Source organism: Erythrolamprus reginae, chromosome 3 (genome assembly GCF_031021105.1).
Source record: "Erythrolamprus reginae isolate rEryReg1 chromosome 3, rEryReg1.hap1, whole genome shotgun sequence".
NCBI classification, from domain to species: Eukaryota; Metazoa; Chordata; class Lepidosauria; order Squamata; family Dipsadidae; genus Erythrolamprus; species Erythrolamprus reginae.
Window position 1 is genome coordinate 227,305,866 of NC_091952.1, and position 20,987 is coordinate 227,326,852.

The 20,987-nt window shown below is 36.9% G+C and overlaps 1 protein-coding gene across 1 annotated transcript; it reads right to left on the reverse strand.

Annotated features, from left to right (window-relative positions):
- Positions 1–9,884: 9,884 nt before the first annotated feature.
- Positions 9,885–18,210, reverse strand: UQCRB (ubiquinol-cytochrome c reductase binding protein). The gene is made up of 4 exons (XM_070748056.1): positions 18,099–18,210; positions 14,758–14,829; positions 14,245–14,411; positions 9,885–11,987 (listed from the first exon to the last, which is right to left on the reverse strand). The coding sequence occupies exons 1-4, from the start codon at positions 18,190–18,192 to the stop codon at positions 11,910–11,912; spliced, it is 411 nt and encodes a 136-aa protein (XP_070604157.1). The 5' UTR covers positions 18,193–18,210; the 3' UTR covers positions 9,885–11,909.
- Positions 18,211–20,987: the final 2,777 nt, after the last annotated feature.

Below are 20,987 nucleotides of genomic sequence, written 5' to 3' on the forward strand. Positions count from 1 at the left end.
CATAAACTAGATTCTCACTGTAATTTTAGGCACCAAATATGGCAATCTCTAGTCTTTCGTAGAATAGAATAGAATTTTATTGGCCAAGTGTAATTGGACACACAAGGAACTTGTCTTGGTGCATAAGCTCTCAGTGTACATAAAAGAAAAGAAAAGTTCGTCAAGAATCATAAGGTACAACACTTAATGATAGTCCGGGTACAAGTAAACAAATCTGGTATTTCAGCTGTCCAAAATGACTACTGTACTGTCAGTAATTCTGGCCAGTGGTTTTAATAGCTAGACCCTTTGAGACCTGTAGTTTAGCAACATCCAGAGAACCACATATTCTTCATCTTTTCTATATGCACTTATAAAAGAGAAAGTCCCACAGAACCTTGATATATTTATAGGGAATTGTGGCTATAAGATAGCATCTACAGTAGAACCTCTGGTCATGAAAACTTCTGACCATGACCAAATTGGGTTCTGACCAAAAAATTCACAATTTTTTTTTCGTGGGCAGTTTCCCCTTCTGATTCAGTACCTTTAATCAGCTTACCAAATTGACTGATACGGCCATCTATAATGTGGAATAAATTATCCTTGCAGATTAAGGGGGGAAAGAACTTCATCAAAGCCATTTACAGTTTTTCATTTTTATTATAGTCGATTTTCTAAATATAATATTTAATATTTTATGGACCACTTAGAGATTAAATTTAGTGGTGTATATCAGAAGTGGGTTCCTTCTGATTCGCACTGGTTCTATGGAACCAGTAGCAAACTGATGGTTTTGCTGATTTTTTCTTCTGCATATGTTCAAAAGGCAAATTTCCTCCATCTTGTTTTTAGCTTTTTGGGGGGGGACTTTTTTTTTTTTTTTACAAATTTTTAGCACTGCGCATGCGCGATGAGGCCAGGCAGCATGGGAGGAAGAGAACCGGTGGCGAGATAAGTTAAAACCATCCTTGGTGTATACATATGTACTGAGTGAATACATCTCCATATATTGCAAGTATATTCCTCAATCGTGGATGATAAATTGCCCACTGGGTGAATAAGTGATCCCACAAAACAACACACTGACAACTACATCTTTCTGAAATGTAAACATTTCTAAACAAATGTGTCATGTGATATGCTGGCATGGAATAGTCCCTTAAAATTCCCAAAGTTTGTGACATCATACTTAATTAATTAATCTGGAACAGATTACTTTATTTACAAAGAACACATTCCAGAAAATGAAAGAAGTGAGAGAAATTTAGATCTGCATGTACTGAATTCTCCACTAATTTATTGACATAAAACTTGTATTACAATGAATCAGAATAAATTATAATTAATGTGCACTTGGACAAAGTGATTCGGTGTTGGTAAAGAAGTGATTCAATCCCAAATAAATGATAAATATAAAATATCCAATACAGTGGTACCTCTACTTAAGAATTTAATTTGTTCCGTGACCAGGTTCTTAAGTAGAAAGGTTTGTAAGTAGAAGCAATTTTTCCCATAGGAATCAATGTAAAAGCAAATAATGTGGGCAAACCCATTAGGAAAGAAATAAAAGCTCAGAATTTGGGTGGAGGAGGAGGAAGAAGAGGAGGACAGTCGCTGCCGAAGGAAGGTGAGGTGAGGGGAATCAAAAAATCCGAAACGTTAAGGCTTAAAAAAAAAGAGGGACCCTGAAGTGGCGAGGAGGAGCATGTGTCTCCCATACACCCGGCGCGAGGCTGCCTCCCATACACTGCGCCAGAGAGAGAAACCCAGGCGGGCGAGGGGGGAACCTCCTGCTCCTTTGACCAAAAGGCATGGCTACTGCTGCTTCTACCTGCTTCCTCTTCCTTCCCATGCTGAAGGGCTCCTCTCGCTCACTCGCTTTGTAGCTGGTACCTTTCCTTCAGCGTGGTGACCCCTTGGTTTGGCTGAAGCCGAGTTGATCCGGCTGGGGCGAAGCACCCCCTTTTCCTTTCCACGCACAGATGCTCCGGGAGGCAACCTTGTGCTGGGTGTATGGGAAGCAGCGCGAGGGAGTAACCACAGTTAAATGGTTCATTCCCTCTCCAAGCGCCCAGAGAAAGGAAAAAGCTCCGTTTGCTCTGGGCTGCTCAAAGAGAAGGGAGCATTTATTTCTTTGCGCGCTGGCAGAAGTTTATTCCCTCTCCAAGCACCCAGAAAAAGGAAAATGTTTCCTTCATTCTGGACTGCCAAAGCCTTCTTAAGCGCCACCGAAAGGCTCCTCTGGCAGCCCAGAAAGGCCCGAGATGGCCGGGATTAAAGGGGAAATGGCAGGAAACTGGTTGGACCTTCGTGCCGCTTTCAAATTTTCTGGGAAATTTTTCCGGGCTTGGGTTCTTAAGAAGAAAATGGTTCTTAAGAAGAGGCAAAAAAATCTTGAACAGCCAGTTCTTATCTAGAAAAGTTCTTAAGTGGAGGCATTCTTAGGTAGAGGTACCATTGTATATCATTTAATTTATGTATCATTTAATGTACACCTATATTAATTCATAGTAGACTATTTTCTTTCCAAAACCTTGAAAGATCTCAATATTGCCATATTTCTAAAGGGTTTATTTTGAACATTTAATAATTATTTTAAAATACTTACACCCAAATATTTAATAAAGTTTAGTAGACATTCTGCTTTATCTCCTAACATTCTTAAACTTTTCATTGCTGAAATATCATCTTAGGTTTATCTATACTGATCTGCTCACATTAAAAAAAATCCTACTTTTCAGATAAACAATCTCCCTCATTTTAAATGCATGTTTAGAGCCAATATTTAACATACAAGGTATCGGTTTAAATACTACAAAGATATAGAAACATAGAAACATAGGAGATTGACGGCAGAAAAAGATCTCATGGTCCATCTAGTCTGCCCGTGTACTATTTCCTGTATTTTATCTTAGGATGGATATATGTTTATTTCAATGTTTAAATTCATTTACTGTGGATTTACCAACCACGTCTGCTGGAAGTTTGTTCCAAGCATCTACTACTCTTTCAGTAAAATAATATTTTCTCACGTTGCTTCTGATCTTTCCCCCAGATAACCTCAGATTGTGCCCCCTTGTTCTTGTGTTCACTTTCCAATTAAAAACACTTCCCTCCTGAACCTTATTTAACCCCTTAACATATTTAAATGTTTCCATGATGTCTCCCCCTTTCCCTTCTGTCCTCCAATATAATTGTTGGAATTTTAATAATTTTGAAAAATGGTTTAGAAAATATCATTTCCTCTAATAGCAGCTTCAGATAGAAGAAATATCTGGAACAAAATGAGCCTCCTAAAAATAAAACAAAAATATTTATATGCTTGGGTTAACTTTGAAGTACTTAGCATTGACATTTGTAAAAATAAAAAGAGAAAAAAAACTTTCAAATTACATTTTTATAGATAAATCAGTTTAGAGATGCTTATTGTGTTTCAATAAAACATTTTATAGATACTTTCATGTTTGTATGAATAAAACATTTTATAGATGTTTATTAGAACATCTTGGTGGAGGTGGACTTGGAGGACCAACAAGAACACATAAATGTTTGGGAACAAGCAGAAATCGCAAGATAAGAGCCATTTTCTGTTTTTATAAAGATTCTTGGAATAAATAATCTGAACATTATTCTCCTCTTTTGTATTGGTATGAGATACACAAAGCATAATTCAGTGAATCCTTTCCCAAACTTTGATCTCTCTATATTATTGGACTGCAGCTCAACAGTTCCCAACCTGTTATCCAACTAAGGCTGAAATCTGGCAGATTATCATTCAAAACGCCAGAAAAATAAACAGATTTTTTTGCCTAGTGAAATATCAATGCAGCCAACCCAACCATTAGGTCAGACCCAAAAATCTACTTGCTCTGATGAATAGCTACAAACAAGCTTCAAATCCAATGTATAAACTATGCCTTCAATCTAATCTAATTCATGATATATATATATATATATTTAAAATATTTTATTTGCAAAACATAGATGGCAATTCTCTTGAATTCATGGATCATTAAGCTTTCTAATGGTTTTTCAAATTAACTCCAATTTTAAAATAAAATTTTGTTTTCAAATATAAGGCCTTTGATGAGCCATTCTCAGAAAACACCATTTGAAGAGGGATAAAGAGACTTCTTGACCTGAATCTTCAAAATCTAAATGTATGAATGTCTAGCTCAGTGTTTAAAACTGTAATCTTAAAACTGACGCTTGCAGCTGAAATTTTCATTTCAAATTATAATACATACACACATACATGCATACAGAGGGAGAGTGATAAGTCAGATATTAAAAGTAATATGAAGTAGAGTTTAGTTTCTAGATTTGCTTTCAAATACAGGTGGCTTTTCACCTTGTTGTCTAGTTGCCAAAATCATAAATCCAAGAGCTTTTCTTGAGGGAAATGAGCAGCCTAGAAGCATGAAATCTAAATAAATAAATAAAATTTGGAGTTGGTTCTACCGCTCTAGGGAAACTACAGGCTAATGCAAAGTCAGATGTCTATGGAGATTCTCAGACATCCTGGTCATGTTGTCCCAAAGGTACTCTTTCAAAAGGCATCTGACTATCTTTGGGTTTTTCTTGAAGGAATTTAAATCCTACCATTCCCCACCATTCAATCAGAACGGAAGGAGCTTCCTGAATGAGAAGCGAAACATCTTCAAGGAAATTCACAGAAAGTCCAATTGCCTTTTGAAAAAGCACCTTTAGTACAAGGTCAGATGCTACAAGTAATACGTGCCTACAATTGAAAGGAACAATTTAATGTTCTTTTCTCTTTTAAAACTGTGTAGTAATGCAAAATATATTGCATGCAGCAGTTAATTAAATGAATAAATGAAGGAGAAAGCGTTGATGTCATTGAATTTTAATTTTCAGTAAGATACAAAATTCTGATCTAAGGCTTAAATTAAATGTTATTGATAGACTAATATAATCCAAGAGTTAAAAATAGATCGATGCTTTGTTTATAGGATTTCAGCTCCAGGTTTAATAATTTGTTTGTACTTGTGTATGTTTCTGAGGCTTTGAGTAAATGTTGACACCTGGTGACTGCCTAGACTACTCCATTACGTTTTCTTGGACAGGTTCTACCCAGAGTGAGTTAGATTGAGACAAGCTAATGAAAGAATAAATAAAATTAACTAAGGGTTGTTTGGAGGTGTTTTGTCATTGCTTTCTTCCTAGGGCTGAAAGAGAGTGATTGGCCAGCTGGGTTCATACCTAAACCAAGACTATAATTCAGTTTTCCAGTTTCTATGCTGGCACCTTAATCATCACACCTGACTCTCAGGTTTGATTTTTACATTACATTATTTGATAACAGTCACTTCATCATATAGCAAGAATGGCTTCTTGTGTTTTACACTTTTCAAATTTTTTTAAAGAAAAAGGTTCTGCTAAATTAGCAAAAGAAGTGCAGAGTTTTTAAAACACATTTAATCTCACTTTTCAACTGTTGATTTTAAATGATCCTTCTGAGATCATAGACTTCTTTAAAAGTCCGTGGGCAGTAAAAAATTTTTATTAGGGCCAGCATTCTTTTTACAGTTCCCAGTGACAGAAATTCTCAGATGATCCAGCAGATATTGGTTGGCAGTCTTTTGCAACATGATGGATTTGTTTTTCTTCCCACCCATAAATAGAACAAGAAACAATGTTTTAAAGCTATCCAATTGAGTTACTTGGCTTTAATAGAATGTAAGAGGCACGCAGAGTCTGGAAAATTCCTGATAGCTTCCTGCAGACTGATGTTATCCAGATGGATTGTAACCATGCTGCCCAGAATTCCACCAAGGGATGGCCAATGGCTGGGAAATCTGCAAGTTGTAGTCACAATACAGCTAGAGGACACCAAGTTGGTTTAAGAGTAAGGTTGGTCCATAAATTCAATGCCGTTGATCTCCACTGAAATCAAGGCAGAGGTGAGTTCCTAGCAGTTCTAAGTGGTTTTTTAGAACCATTAGTAAATTGGTGATGATGTCACAGAGCGGCTCTTTCATTGTTGGTCTGTAGGCACTGCCATCTTGTTTTCAGCTACTGTACATGTACAGAAAGTTTTGGTTTTCAGCACAGCACATGCGCGTGTACCCATACGCCACTGCCACCCGGCATGAGAGGAAGCAAACTGGTAGCAAGGTAAATTAGAACCAGTGATGGGCTACCAAAATCTTTACTACCAAACTGTGGGTGTGGCTTATGCATTTTGTTTCAACATCTTTCAGTGCATATTTATTTATTTATTTTTATTTATTTATTACATTTCTATGCTGCCCTTCTCGAGGCGACTCAGGGCGACGTACAACAATTGGGTGTTCTGGGATGGAGCTGCATTTCCCCCCCACTCCTGATTATCTACTATATAAAGTGTATGTACACACATGCACAAACTGCTCTTCTAAAATGGTACACATTCAACCTCATTTACCGTGATAGGAAAAACATACCCAGAGCCCAGAAGGGGGGGGGGGGGGAAATCAAAATTTTGCTACTGGTACTGCATAGCTGACCGTACCTGTAGGAGCCCACCACTGGTTAGGACCCACCCCTGATTCAAAGCTTTGTATATAGGATTGCATATGAAATACAATTTGGGTTTTCAGGATATCTGGATCCTAACACCAATATCTTGCCCCAACCTCCATCTGAATATTTCTGATAAATATTGTGACAGAGAATGAAGAATTAATGGCAGTTAAAGAGTCCAGAAAAGTGCTTACCAGGTTTTTCTCTGGGGAAATGGGAGCTACCACTTTTTGCATGAAGAAAACTCCTGGATCAATCAATCTCTTGCTTCTCCAGTTCAAAGAATCAAGAAATAGGTGACCTAACAAACCTTTGCTTCAGAATATGTTTGCTGAGACAATGACAAGCTAATGAGGGCTAGTCAGCATGGTGCCCAGAAGCTTCAATGTATCCATAGAACTTGTTTGGGTCACTACGAAGCCACTAGGATCATCTTTATTTTCAGGAAAGTTATTTCCATGACTATCTTCAAACAGGAAAAAAATGATTGAACTAGAGATGGACAGTAACCTGATATGACTAGCTTCTTGTGATCGATATAAGAAGTGTATAACACAAATTAATTTGAAGGCCACATCTAGTTTTGGGCATCATATCCCCAACTGCATTCCAAAAGTGATTTAAGTACAGTAGAGTAAAATATAATTCTTTATTGGCCAAGTGTAATTGGGCACACATGAATCATTATCATTATCATCATGAGCCGGGGTGGCACAGCAGGTAGAGTGCTGTACTGCAGGCCACTGAAGCTGACTTGTAGATCTGTAGGTCAGCGGTTCAAATCTCATCACCGGCTCAAGGTTGACTCAGTGTTCCATCCTTCCGAGGTGGGTAAAATGAGGACCCGGATTGTGGGGGCAATATGCTGGCTCTGTTAAAAAGTGCTATTGCTAACATGTTGTAAGCCGCCCTGAGTCTAAGGAGAAGGGCGGCATAAAAATTGAATAAATAAATAAATAAAACATAAGCATCATAAATCATAATAAACACTGAAAGACGGTCATAAGCAATCAATATAAATCATAATATGATACTAAATAAGACAACATAAATCTTAAGATACAAACAACAAAATTACAGTCACAAGAAGCTAATGAAATTGGTAGTAGGAAAGATGAGGATAAGTTAATGTAGCCCTACTAGGTGGTTTGACATCCCAGAGAGATAAGGTAGTGTTGTGGGAATTAGTTGTTTAGCAGAGTGATAGTATTGGGTGGGGGGGGGAGGTTGTACTTGGATCTAGCCGTTTTGGTGTGTGATGCTCTGTAGCATCTTTTTGAGGCAAGAAGTTGAAACTAGGTATGTCCAGGATGAATGGGATCTATATTTTCACAGCTCTCTTTCTAGCTCATGCAGTATACAGGTCCTCAATGAAAGGCTTGCTGGTTGCGATTGTTTTTTTTTTTTCTGCAGTCCTGTTTATCTATTGAAGTCTGTGTCTGTCTTGTTTGGTTGCTGTGCCAGACCAGACAAGTTATAGAGGTGCAAATGAGGGACTCAATAATTCCCTTGTAGAACTTTATCCTCGGGCAGTCTGAGCTTTTTGAGTTGGCTCAGGAAGAACATTCTTTGTAAGATCTTCTTTTTAATAAAATAAGGAGTTTTACAGTATCAAATTTCATCACGTAAAGCAAGTAGGATGCTTGGCTGCATAGCTAGAGGTATAACAAGCAGGAAGAGGGAGGTTATGATCCCGCTATATAGAATGCTGGTGAGACCACATTTGGAATACTGTGTTCAGTTCTGGAGACCTCACCTACAAAAAGATATTGACAAAATTGAATGGGTCCAAAGACGGGCCACAAGAATGGTGGAAGGTCTTAAGCATAAAACGTATCAGGAAAGACTTAATGAACTCAATCTGTATAGTCTGGAGGACAGAAGGAAAAGAGGGGACATGATCGAAACATTTAAATATATTAAAGGGTTAAATAAGGTCCAGGAGGGAAGTGTTTTTAATAGGAAAGTGAACACAAGAACAAGGGGACACAATCTGAAGTTAGTTGGGGGAAAGATCAAAAGCAACATGAGAAAATATTATTTTACTGAAAGAGGAGTAGATCCTTGGAACAAACTTCCAGCAGACGTGGTAGATAAATCCACAGTAGCTGAATTTAAACATGCCTGGGATAAACATAGATCCATCCTAAGATAAAATACAGAAAATAGTATAAGGGCAGACTAGATGGACCATGAGGTCTTTTTCTGCCGTCAGACTTCTATGTTTCTATGTATTTTAAAAATCCAACACTGAGGAAAAGGAGCCGAAAATATATTCACTGGCTAATCTATGTAGGGATCATGTGATTAGCTGCTCTTTTTACAGATGGCACAAGCACTGTGATTCATAATTATTTTACAAATTAGAAATGTTATATGGATTTGTTTCATCAGTGATCCCCAAATTTCAGAGGGGTTGTCTCAAGTGTGTCTCATCTGGACACAGATTTTATTTTTCAATAGCAACTATGCAACCTCTATTGGGTGACATTTTTTTTCAATCTGAAGGAGTTATTACAGATTGATGGAATTATATCTCCATCTTGTGGACAGAAGATAAATGAAACACTCATGTAAAAATGAAACAAGTTCCTTGATTAAAAAAGGAAGAAGGAACAACACAACCTGGTTATCAGAGCATAACTCAGAAGGTTATAATTTTGAAAGAAATTTAAAAAATTTATCAGACTCCTTTCTTTCCTTTGGTGAGCTCGTTTCCGCTTTTTGGATCAGGAGTGTTCAATTTTAGCAATTTGTAAACTTCAACTCCCCAATTTCCTTAGCCAGCATCCCTGCTCTGGAGCACTGGGGAATTTCTCTGACAGGCTTTCAAATTCTGTTACAAGAAACTTGCAACAATCAAACTCTTCCTTGCATTGAAGAATCCAATTAATTAATATCCTGGGTCACCATTATATATTCTACCTTTAAATTGAGAGTACTGTATTAATAAAACATCCATGTAAAAAAAAAATCTCTTGGTTTAATTATGCTTGGCCTCTAGTCTCTTGAATTAGAAGGAAAGTCCTATTTGGTGGCAGATTTCATATACAAAGAATAGCTTTCCCAACTCAAATTGCTCTATGGATACAGGGACTTTATTTCTCAATAGAATTCTGGATGGGTAACAGCTTAGGCTAAGCTCCTTAAAAGACAGAAACAAAGTTTGAAAATGTTCTTGATATTTTACAGAAAACAACCGAGAACAAAACAAGAAGAAATCTAAGTGACAGATACAAAGTTCCTCCCCTAGCAAAAGAAATGCTTAGCTATAGAATAGGGGGATAGCTGGATGATATAATCTTAAAATTATGATTGTTCACAAACTATAAGCAAGAAGTTGACGTGGCTGAAGAAAAGGCAAGTACAGCTTTTGATTGCATTAACAGATTTTAATTAGAGGCCATCAAATCAATGTCAATTACCTGGCCATTCAAGTCTTCCAGCAATGCACACATAATTGAAGTATTTTCTAACATACAGATCATTTTGTGAAGAATTATGCTATCTTGGACATTTGAAAAGAAAAATCTTAGGTGGACTTCTTCATATCAGAGTAATTTTGCTTTGAAGGCTTGAAATACAAAAGCTGTTGGGAGGATGGTCTTATTTTTGAAGATTTGAGCTGAGGTTTTGTTATCTGATTCAATATTATAAATATACCTTCATATGTACTCTGGTAACTCTATTGCAGGATCTAATTATTCCCCTCTTTATAGGATAAAGAATTAGGTGTCAAAAAATAAAGAACCACAAAGTTGATATCCATATTAGCAATATGAAAAACCAGCAGAGTATGTTCATGTTTGGTGAATGACCCCTACTAAGGAAATTAGTAACACCTATATTCTCTGTATTTACTTTCCCACTGACATCACTTAACTATTTTTTCCTCCTTTTTCTTGCCAAGAAACTCTGAGTAAGTGGTTATAGTGCAGCAAAACCTATTCTAAACTAGATGTAACAGAACTGAATAAATATCTGGAGCAACAATAACTTTGGAACTTCTGGTCAATAATTATTACATTCCATAATTATTAAATTATGGTCAATTATTATTAAAGCTAGGTTGATTATAGTAATACAACACATTAACAAGCAAGTCCTTTACTTAGAAAAATAAAATCCAATTAATATAAACTTAAAATAACAATACTTTATTTTTATAGCTAAGTAGTATCATATATTTCTCCAAAAAATAAAGATGATTTCATAACCTAGATAACCTTTGGAAGCATATAGCAGTACCTAATTCCCACTTTTAAACAAGCTGTTTTGTAGTTCAGAGATTGATTCTGATGGATTTATGTGTAACCCACTGGATGAAAATCTATACCCTGTTTATTATAGAACTAGGCCCTAATTTGACAGAATACTCAATTTTTAAAAAAATAAATAAAAGGAGATATCTGAAATGGCTTTTTGCATAATAAATTCATTTCTTAACCAGGGAACACATACTTAATTTGCATTTTTGCTTTGACAATTTCATTGAGTCAGTTGAAGGAATGTTCAATAGATATGTAAATACCAAATTCCATCAGAGTTTGCAAATTATAATGTAGACATTAGAAAAAGTGGGGAAATGCATTCCTGTTTTTTCCCCATTTACAAGGAATCTGAACAGAAAACAAATATTTTCATTCATGTTTAGTTTACCCCAATGCAGATAATAACTTACTGCCAGTGAGAGACCAATCTTTTATACAGTACAAGTTTCAACTTTAATAAACAAATTTTGAAAATTTTTGAATGCCAACATGGACTGAGTTTAATGGGATCTTTCTGCCAAATGAACCCAAGATGGTATGTTTAAGTAATCTGTCAAGACTGAAGTTACATTCAACTATTTAGTAAATTCATCAAATGACTAATTCAGATTATGTGATATGATTTGATTTGAAATTTGGCAGGAACTATAAATTTCAAAAACATATCAACAGAACATTCCATTTTCTGGGAAGATATGTTGGAAAGTATGTGATCCTGATTTTGCATCACTGACATAATTTTTATGCCTCAATTTCCATCTCCAAGAGCTAAATATATACAGTCATTATGCACATGAACACCTCTTTTTTGAAGAGTTGGAATAGCAGAAACAGAAAGGGATAGTTGCTTATCTATTCTCCCAACTGCAGGAAACATCTGTATTATGACAAAAAGAATTACTCAAACAACTGGAATGAAGATTGCAGCTAATCATATTGACATGTAATGTGGCTGAAAAGGTTGTAACCAGTTCTTTGCACCTTAGGAAACAGGATTCCAAAAAGATTTGGTAACGTTTATTTGAATTGGATAACCAAGTATTACTAAGCAAAGAATTCTTGCTTAGTATTCAAAATCTCTGCCCAAATTACATTCTAAGAAAAATATTTGCTTAAATAAATGACAGAAAATTATTTATCTCTGAATTCTTTTTTTTCACGTCTTTCACGCATGACTTCCACCACATGTGGCCATAGATAAGGCTTATCCTAAAAAATTAAGACAGAAGGTATTTTATTAAACTTTTACAAAACACATAAACATTAATGCAAGCTAATGCAGAAGCAGTAAAGAAACAAATGAAACATGCAGAAAGAAAGAATTAAAAAAAGAAGCTTCTAATTAGAATTTCCTTTTTAGCATATATAAATACATTTACAAAGTTGTCTTACTCTATGATTAGGAAAAAATCCTCACTTTTTTCTAGTATCCATTTTTTCCCCAATTCATAAAATTACATGTCATAAGTGCATTATTTTCTATTTCATGCAAAAAGTCTATAAGGAGTTTCCAGTCAACCATAAATGTTAGATACTGGTTTATCTCCAATCAAATCACTCCAGTATCAAACCTTTCCACTTTTGTGGTTATAATAGTTTTTCAAACTCCCAGTTTGTCCGTTGGATGGTTTTTTTGCACTCTGGGGCTTCAGGGAAGCTTCGTAAAACAGCCTTCCCCAAGCTGAAAATTAGCTTGCCAGCACACGCATGTACACTGGAGCTGACATAGGGCAATGTCTTGCATGCCCTCCGATATAGCTCCGCGTGCCACCTGTGGCAGTGATGGCGAACCTATGGCATGGGTGCCACAGGTGGCACACAGAGCCATATCTGCTGGCACCTGAGCTGTTGCTCTAGCTTACCTCCAACGTGCATGTGTGTGCCAGCCAACTGATTTTTGGCTCACACAGAGGCTCTGGGAGGGCGTTTTTGGCTTCCAGGGAGCCTCTGTGAAGACGAGGGAGGGCAATTTTATCCTCCCCCCCGGGCTCCAGGAAAGCCTTTGAAGCCTGGGAAGGGTGAAACACAAGCCTACTGGGCCCACCAGAAGTTGGGAAACAGGCCATTTTTGGCCTCCAGAGGGCCTCTGGGGGACAGAGAAAGCTGTTTTCGCCTTCCCCGGGCATTGGCTTATGGGTGTGGGCACTCACGCATGCACGATAACACGTGCCCATTCTCTTTCAGCACTCGAGGGAAAAAAGGTTCGCTGTTTATATAGGGTGTCGCTGTTTAGGGCCAGCTTTGCTTTTCATCTCCAGCAATTCCAGGATATAAAGTAGATCTTTTGTTCCTTCATCTGAGAAAATTGTTTAATTCACAAAATGAAAAGCAAAATGACCAAATTTTTGCTTTTATCCACAAAGCTTTATATCAGCATTCTGCAGTTCATTTGTTTTAAGCATGATATTGTTATTCTATATATAACATAGATTTTATTAATTTGCACTTAACTCTACCCTAGGGAAGCTTATTGAAACTGTTAGCTTCTAATGATGCTAATGGTGGAATCCTTTCCCCCCAACATTTTTCTGGGGTCAAACCATTCTGTGACTGGCTTCACACACTGCATTGCATCTTAGCTTGTCTTGATCTTGATTTATTGATTACAGTACTGGAAGAATTCAAAACAGCTAGATACAGCCATGACTATGGAGAGTAAAGAATGTCTTCACCTCAATGTCTTCCCTAAGAAGGATGAAACTTCTTAGAAATGAGGAACATTAACCAATAAGTAGAATAGAGAGACCTCATGTACTACAGCAATGTTTCCCAATCATCTCAACAATTTTAAGATGCGTGAACTTCATTTTCCAGAATAGCCTACTCGTGGTGACAAACCTGTGGCACATGGAGCCCACTCTGCAGGCACGCGAGCCACTGACCAGCTCAGCTCCACTGCGCATGTGCCCCGTGCCTCCCGCCGGGCAGTGATTTTCAGGTCAGACATGTGCATGCTTTCTCCTTACTTTCTGTGGCCTGTGCTTTTCCAGATCTCTAGAGTTTCAACCCCTTCGCAGTTAGGGCATGCAAGGCTTCCCCCCCAGCTCTGTTTGCGGATTGGGGGCTCCCCCCCCAGCTCGGTATAGGGATGGGACCTTCCCCCTCCTCATAGCTCCATTTGGGATGGGAAGCTTTCTCCCCTCTCATCTCCATTTGGGGATAGAACGCTTCCCCCCCCCCCTCCCAGCTCCGGTTGGGGTAAGGAGGTTCCCCTCCACTCCATTTAGGGAAAAGAGGCATCCCACCCCTCCCAGCTCTGTTTGGGGATGGGAGGCTTTCCCACTTCCCACCGCGGTTTTTGGATATGAGGCCAAAACAGAGAGGTGTGTGTGCATATGCAGGGGTGGGGCATGTGCAAGGGGCATTGCATTATGTGTGTGAGCACTCGTGCATGTGCTGCCTGCTTTGAAACAATGTTCTATATACAATGGATTCCTTTTATTAATATGAATGCAAGAATTCATACCTCTTCATATTTTGTCCACTGATCTTTAGGAAGGATGTCATGTGTCAGACTCAAATGGACTGCTCTCTTGATGCGATATATTCTCTCATAGTATTCATCTTCTGGAAGTCTCTTTATGGCTTCTTTAACCACATCATTTTCATCCAGTATATCATCACGCCTTAATCCTGGAACAGAAAAATATTTCTCACATTTGCTAAAATACCAGTCAATCATTTAGATGAAAAAAGTATTTAGCATTTAAAATATACTAATGTTTTGAAGTTGGTGTTTGGCAAATCACTGTGCAAATAACTGAAGAATAAGAAATCAATAAATTAATTTTTGTAGCTTTGTTAAAAATGCCTGGGCAATGGATCATAGATGAGTCACTCCAGCATCCTACCTCCAACTCCAGCATAACCAAAACACCCCTTAAAATGTTTTCATATTCTGTTTCAATTCACTAAAACACTCATACACCAGTAGCACATTAGCAGATAAAGTTTAAAAATATTCACAGAAAATGCCTACCATATTTGTTGAATCCTTGTGCACTGTAATACCATTTGCGAAGTCCCTCAAACAGACGACTGCCAGCTGAAACTAGAAGTAGGAATCAGTTAACTTAAGACGGTACACCTGTTCCATATCCAGACTACAACACTGTCAGAACTACAAATACAGTAAGATGCAGTTGTAGAGCTGCAACATTTTCAATCCTAGAAAATAGGACTGTCAGCCCAGAAAAAATCAACAGTAAAACAATGAGTACAATATCTCTGAGAAAGAAGAATTTGCATACATATATATCATATTTGGGCGTAAGTAAAAAGACCTTTCAATATACAAGTTCAGACAGAATACTATTAATAAACTTAGTTACATTTATGATCATTACTTTTAATGTATCATAGTTTTAGCTGTATTCAGAAGAATAAAACTGTTGGCTCCATTAGACAACTGCTAGTTAAAACATTTTATAGATAAAAATATTTTCTTCCACTTTGTGCCATATAATTTTAAATGTATTAGTGATTACAGATGAAGACCAATAATTCAAAGGATTGGAGTGCATTAAGGATGTGCAGATATATGGTAAATATTCCACTTATAGTACTACAAAATATTTTTTAAAAACCTAGTAATGTAAAATTCTACATAACCTCCTGTAATGCTTTTACTGTATTCCAAACTCAATATTGTTGTTCTACTTCCTTATCCCTTTATCCTAAAATTAAAATATGTGTGAATCGTCCAGATTCACAATGAGCTAAGATCAACACTATTCTAAAAGCTGTGAGGTACATACTCAAGCACCCATGCTTGATTCTGAAATAAATAAAAGTACTGAATATTTACTTTGATGTGTATATACTGTATAAGGGATTGGATACTGTAGCCTACAGGATAATTCTCTGCCTTACAAGGCAAAGGTTGCAGGTTCAAATCCCAGTGGGTATGGCTAGCAAAATAAGGCCGAAATAGATCTATCCTAGTCTCTCTTAATTTTCAAATTCAGCAAAAAAACATGTGACATACACACACCATAACTAATGTATATTAATTAGTATATAGAATAATGCATTCTCTTGTCAGACTCTTATATAATCCCACAGTATTATAGTTATTATATATTAGTTATTATATTTTTGTGCCCATACACTAACCACTGGCAATACTGCAGAATATTTATTTTAAAACTGTACAGGATAAAGTTAAAATTAAAAAAGGGGAAAACTTTAGGAACCAAATAAATCTGGCAGCATTTTTGTATTCTCAAATTTAAGAAACAGATACAAAACAGTGATGGGGGAAAAGGCCCTTTGATTACATACTGATAAAATTGATGAGTTATCAATTTCTTCTCCTACCTTGAAAATTCCTGTTGCCACTAACACCAATGTCAAGTTCAAGAGAACAGAAACAAATCTTATATTTCTACCCTCCTCCTCCTCTTCTCCTATGACGGATATATGGCATGCCTTTTTTTCAAACTACCCCCCCCAACTAAGCAGCCATATAGCCTTCAGAAACCACTAAAAGCTTCATAGATGACTATCAACACTGTCATATATTCTGACCAGAGGAGAAGACAGAAACTTGACAGTTGAAAAGGACAGGGAAGAAATATGTGCTATTATTTGCTGTTCTAAAGATCTTTTTAGAGTTCCTTTTCACATCCAAGGAGGAGAATCCCAATAAAGTCCCAAAGTTATCTTTTCATCAAAACCTTTAAAAAAATTGCTTGACAGAAGAATCCTTTGGGGTCAGATATTGGTAACAGATATTATCATCTGGAGGAGGGAGGGGGAGGAGGCAGCATGCCTGCCTTTTCTATATGCTCTCCTGCCAGAGTTCAAAGCACAACTAAGTTACAATACTGTAATACTCTTACAATATTAGACAACACAGCATAAACAATAGAGACCTTCAAATTTCTAAGTTCGACCATATCGCAATATCTGAAAGGGACACCTAACATCAAAAACGTCATCAAAAAAGCACCAACTCAGGAAGCTCCAACTACCCAAGGAGCTGCTGATACAGTTCTACAGAGGAATCATTGAGTCTGTGATCTGCACGTCTATAACGGTCTGGTTTGGTTCTGCAATCCAACAAGATTGACACAGACTTCAGAGGATAATCAGAACTGCAGAAAAAACAATTACTGCCAACCTGCCTTCCACTGAGTACCTGTATACTGTTCAAGTCAAAAAGAGGACTGTGAAAATATTTACTGACTCCTCACATCGTGGACACAAACTGCTTCAACTCCTACCCTCAAAATGTCACTATAGAGAACTGCACACCAAGACAACTAGACACAAGAATAGAATAGAATGGAATTCTTTATTGGCCAAGTGCGATTGCACATACAAGGAATGTACATAAAAGAAAATGATACATTTGTGGAGAATCGTAAGGTACAACACTTAATAATTATCATAGGGATCAAATAAGCAATGAGGAAACAATAATGAAAAACTTAAGGATACAAGCAACAAGTTAGTCATACAGTCATAAGTGGGAGGAAATAGGTGATAGGAATAATGAAAAAACTAGTAGTAATAGTAGTGCAGACTTAGAAAATAATTTGACAGTGCTGAGGGAATTATTTGTTTAGCAGAGTGATGGCGTTTGGGAAAAACTGTTCTTGTTTATGTTCATCCTAGACATAAACTGTTTCAACTCCTACCCTCAAAACATCCCTACAGAGCGCCGCAAAAAGAAAGACAAATAGATACAAGAACAGTTTTTTCTCAAACACCATCATTCTGCTAAACAAATAATTCCCTCAACATTGTCAAACTATTCACTAAGGCTGCATTACTATTAGTATTAGTCTTCTCATCGTTCCTATCACTCATTTCCTCCCACTTATGGCTGTATGACTGCAACTTATTGCTTTTATTCTTATGCTTTATATTAATATTGATCATTTCCTGATTGCTAATTTGACGATCATTGTTGTACCTCATGATACTTGACAAATGATATATTTTATTTTATGTACACTGAGAACATATGCACCGAAGACCAATTCCTTGTGTCCAATCACACTTGGCCAATAAAGAATTCTATTCTATTCTAATCCTATCCTAAATTCAAAGAGCTTTTTTCTTCAAAGGAGTCACGTACAAAAGCAATGCTACACATACAGACACACACACACACACACACACAAACGCGCACACACAGACGAAGTGGTCGAGAACCTTCCTTAAGCCCCTTATGGTGTCTGCGTCCTCTTACCATCGTTACCGATTAAACCAGGCCTTTTCTGGCTCACAAAACGACACACAACCTCAAAATACGCCGCCTTCTTCGACGGTTAAACTGGCCGGACTAACATGACCCTTTTACTTACGTACCGGGTGCCCTGCCTGCCATTTTCACCTCTGCAAACAGCCGCGCTGCCTCCTGGGAAAAAGAAGCGACGTCTTTAAGCCACGTGCTCACGCGCATGGTCACGTGACGTTGACGTTACCGGCGATGTTATTCTGTGCCCGATTCAAAAATGGTTTAACGCTTTGGTCGGTCCTCAGCGTGATGCTTCTTTTTCCTGCCGCTTACAATCGAAGCGTGAAGGGCAAATTTTCTTTTGTACAAGAAATATGGGTGGGAAAAGCAATGACATGTGTTGCAAAAGGAATTGCGCTTCATCGTTTTCTGACAATGAACAGTGTCAGCTGCCGCCGACAGTAGGAAATGGGTAGTCAAGACCTGGAAGTCTGGAACCTTGGCAACTTTTAAGACTTGTGGACTTCAACTCCCAGAATTCCTCAGCCAGGTTTGCTGAGGAATTGCTGGCTGAGGAATTCTGGGAGTTGAAGTCCACAAGTAGTCGCCAAGGTTGCAGATCCCTGGTCAAAAGGACTTTTAAAAATTGGGTACTAAATTTGGCAGATGAAGAAACGGAGGTTTCTCTAAAATGAAAGCCTACCGTCCCCTGTCCTATTGTCTCTCCTATATCTTCCCTATATCTTTTTCTGCTATTCTCTAATACTCCTTTATTTTCTCCTCTATTCTCCCTTTAATACATTCTACCGGATTATATCCTTTAGAACCCTCGTTGTGTATTATTGTATATTGGACAAAAAAACCCCAAGCAAATAAATATTCCTTTAAGATATTTTTTTCTGGCACAGGGTAGAAAAAAGCCTTTAAACGTTTTTGTCAAAAGTGGTATGCGTTACAGATCTTAAGAATGTTTAAACGTTCAGAAAAATTTCAAGTATTATCTTTTGATGAATCTCCGTTCAATCTGTTTGTTGAAAGCAGGAAAAGATCCTGTCATGCTGTAAATACTATGAAAATTGATAAAAGGCTGAATATTTCAGCAAGTCAACTGACACAAGAACAGTTGTGTCAGCTCATCACTGTCAAAATATTCACTAAGGCTGCATTACTATTACTAAGACTATTACTATTAGTCTTCTCATTATTCCAACCACCCATTTTCTCCCACTAATGACTGTATGACTAATTTGTTGCTTGTATACTTACAATTTATATTGCTTATTTCTACCCTATGACAATCATTAAGTCTTTTTTTGGGTTGGGGTCTGGGAGTTAGATTTTTAATTAGTTAATTGGATTAAGATATTGTGTACTATATATTTTATATGTTCTGAGCCGCCCCGAGTCCTCAGAGAGGGGCGGCATAGAAATCCAATTAATAAATAATACATTAAGTGTTGTACCTCATGCTTGACAAATGTATCTTTTTATGTACATTGAGAGCATATGCACCGACATTCCTTGTGTCCAGTCACGCCTGGCCAATAAATAATTTTATTCTATTCTAAAAAAAATTCAGTGATATACATCTCACACTATATATTGAATATCTTTTGAGATCAAATTCAAGTTGCTTCCCGCTTTTAGATCCTCAGTGTTGTTGTTTTATATATCAATGCATATGTATGTAAAGAGTTATTTATAAAGTGATAAAAGTGGGATAAAAACCTAATAAATGAATAAAATATTCCTCAATCATAGAATAATTACCAAGTATGTGTTTACAAATGATCTAAATTATAATCAAGTTGAATGCTGGCAAAGCACTGAATTCCCAGAGTAAATGAGCAGACTGAACAAAATACAGATTCCTTTGTGCCTCTTTGCACTATGAACTAATGCCAATATTTTAAAACAAATCCATAACTTTTCATAAAATATTTATTATTTATCAAATATAGAAATTGCCCATCTCCCTCACAGAGGGACCCTGGGTGGTATACAAGTAAATTGTCAATTATGACATCATGCTATATTTTAGAAAGTATCATATCCAAATATTAGGTTTCTCCTTTCCTTCTGAATTAACCTCCATAATTTGTATTACTGTTTATTAAATAGTTTAATGTGAATATGTATTTTGGAATTACAAGTCAAATCGGATTGCCTGTAAGGCGCAGAATCTCTTTTCATGGTGTAGCTCACACAATAACATTCCAAGTTCTTTAGTTGAACTTGATTTCTTAAATTATATATGGAAATGTTTCCATTTTGCATCCACGCTTCTTTAGGGAGTAAATCCAATCACACAGCAAAACAAAGCAGCAAGAACATTTACCACAAGACACCTAACTTTTACTGTCATTTATATACCAGCAAAAAAGGATGTACACCAGCTTTAGGAAGCACATTAGCTTGCCTCCTCTCAGACTAATAGTAGTGCAGAGAAAATTCTAAGAACTTCAGGAAATTTGATTACTTAATTGGGAAGGAGTAAGGGATATAAGAATTAAGGAAAAAAAGTTTCTTGAAAATTCTGCTTTTCCATTTAAAATACAAATGCTGACTTTGTACATCATGGATACCCCAGGAAGCAACCTCCCTGCAGTTAATAATTTCTGCATTGGAAATGTAGATCAAATCTTCACTGGATCTGTTATGATCCTAAGATCATATCAAATATGTCCTAGAATAGAGCTGTCGATACAAAACTCACTTGCATAAAGACCAAGGTCAGTAAATCACTACAATTCCTTGCAATGCAAAAGTTGAGAGTAGAATGAAAGCGTATAAAATCCATTGTGTCTAGACCATTGAGACAAACCTCTAAGATGTGTGCCACACCATGTCATTTTTGGTGACATACTCTTATCTCTACAAATTTTTAATTTTCATATTGTTCAATGCTTAAATGTTAAATAAAATATATCATTTATATTCACTGCAATGAAAAACTCTAATAATCAACCCTTTTTTCCCCCCGTTAAAAAAAATTCTGCAATAGGGGTTGGAATATGCCA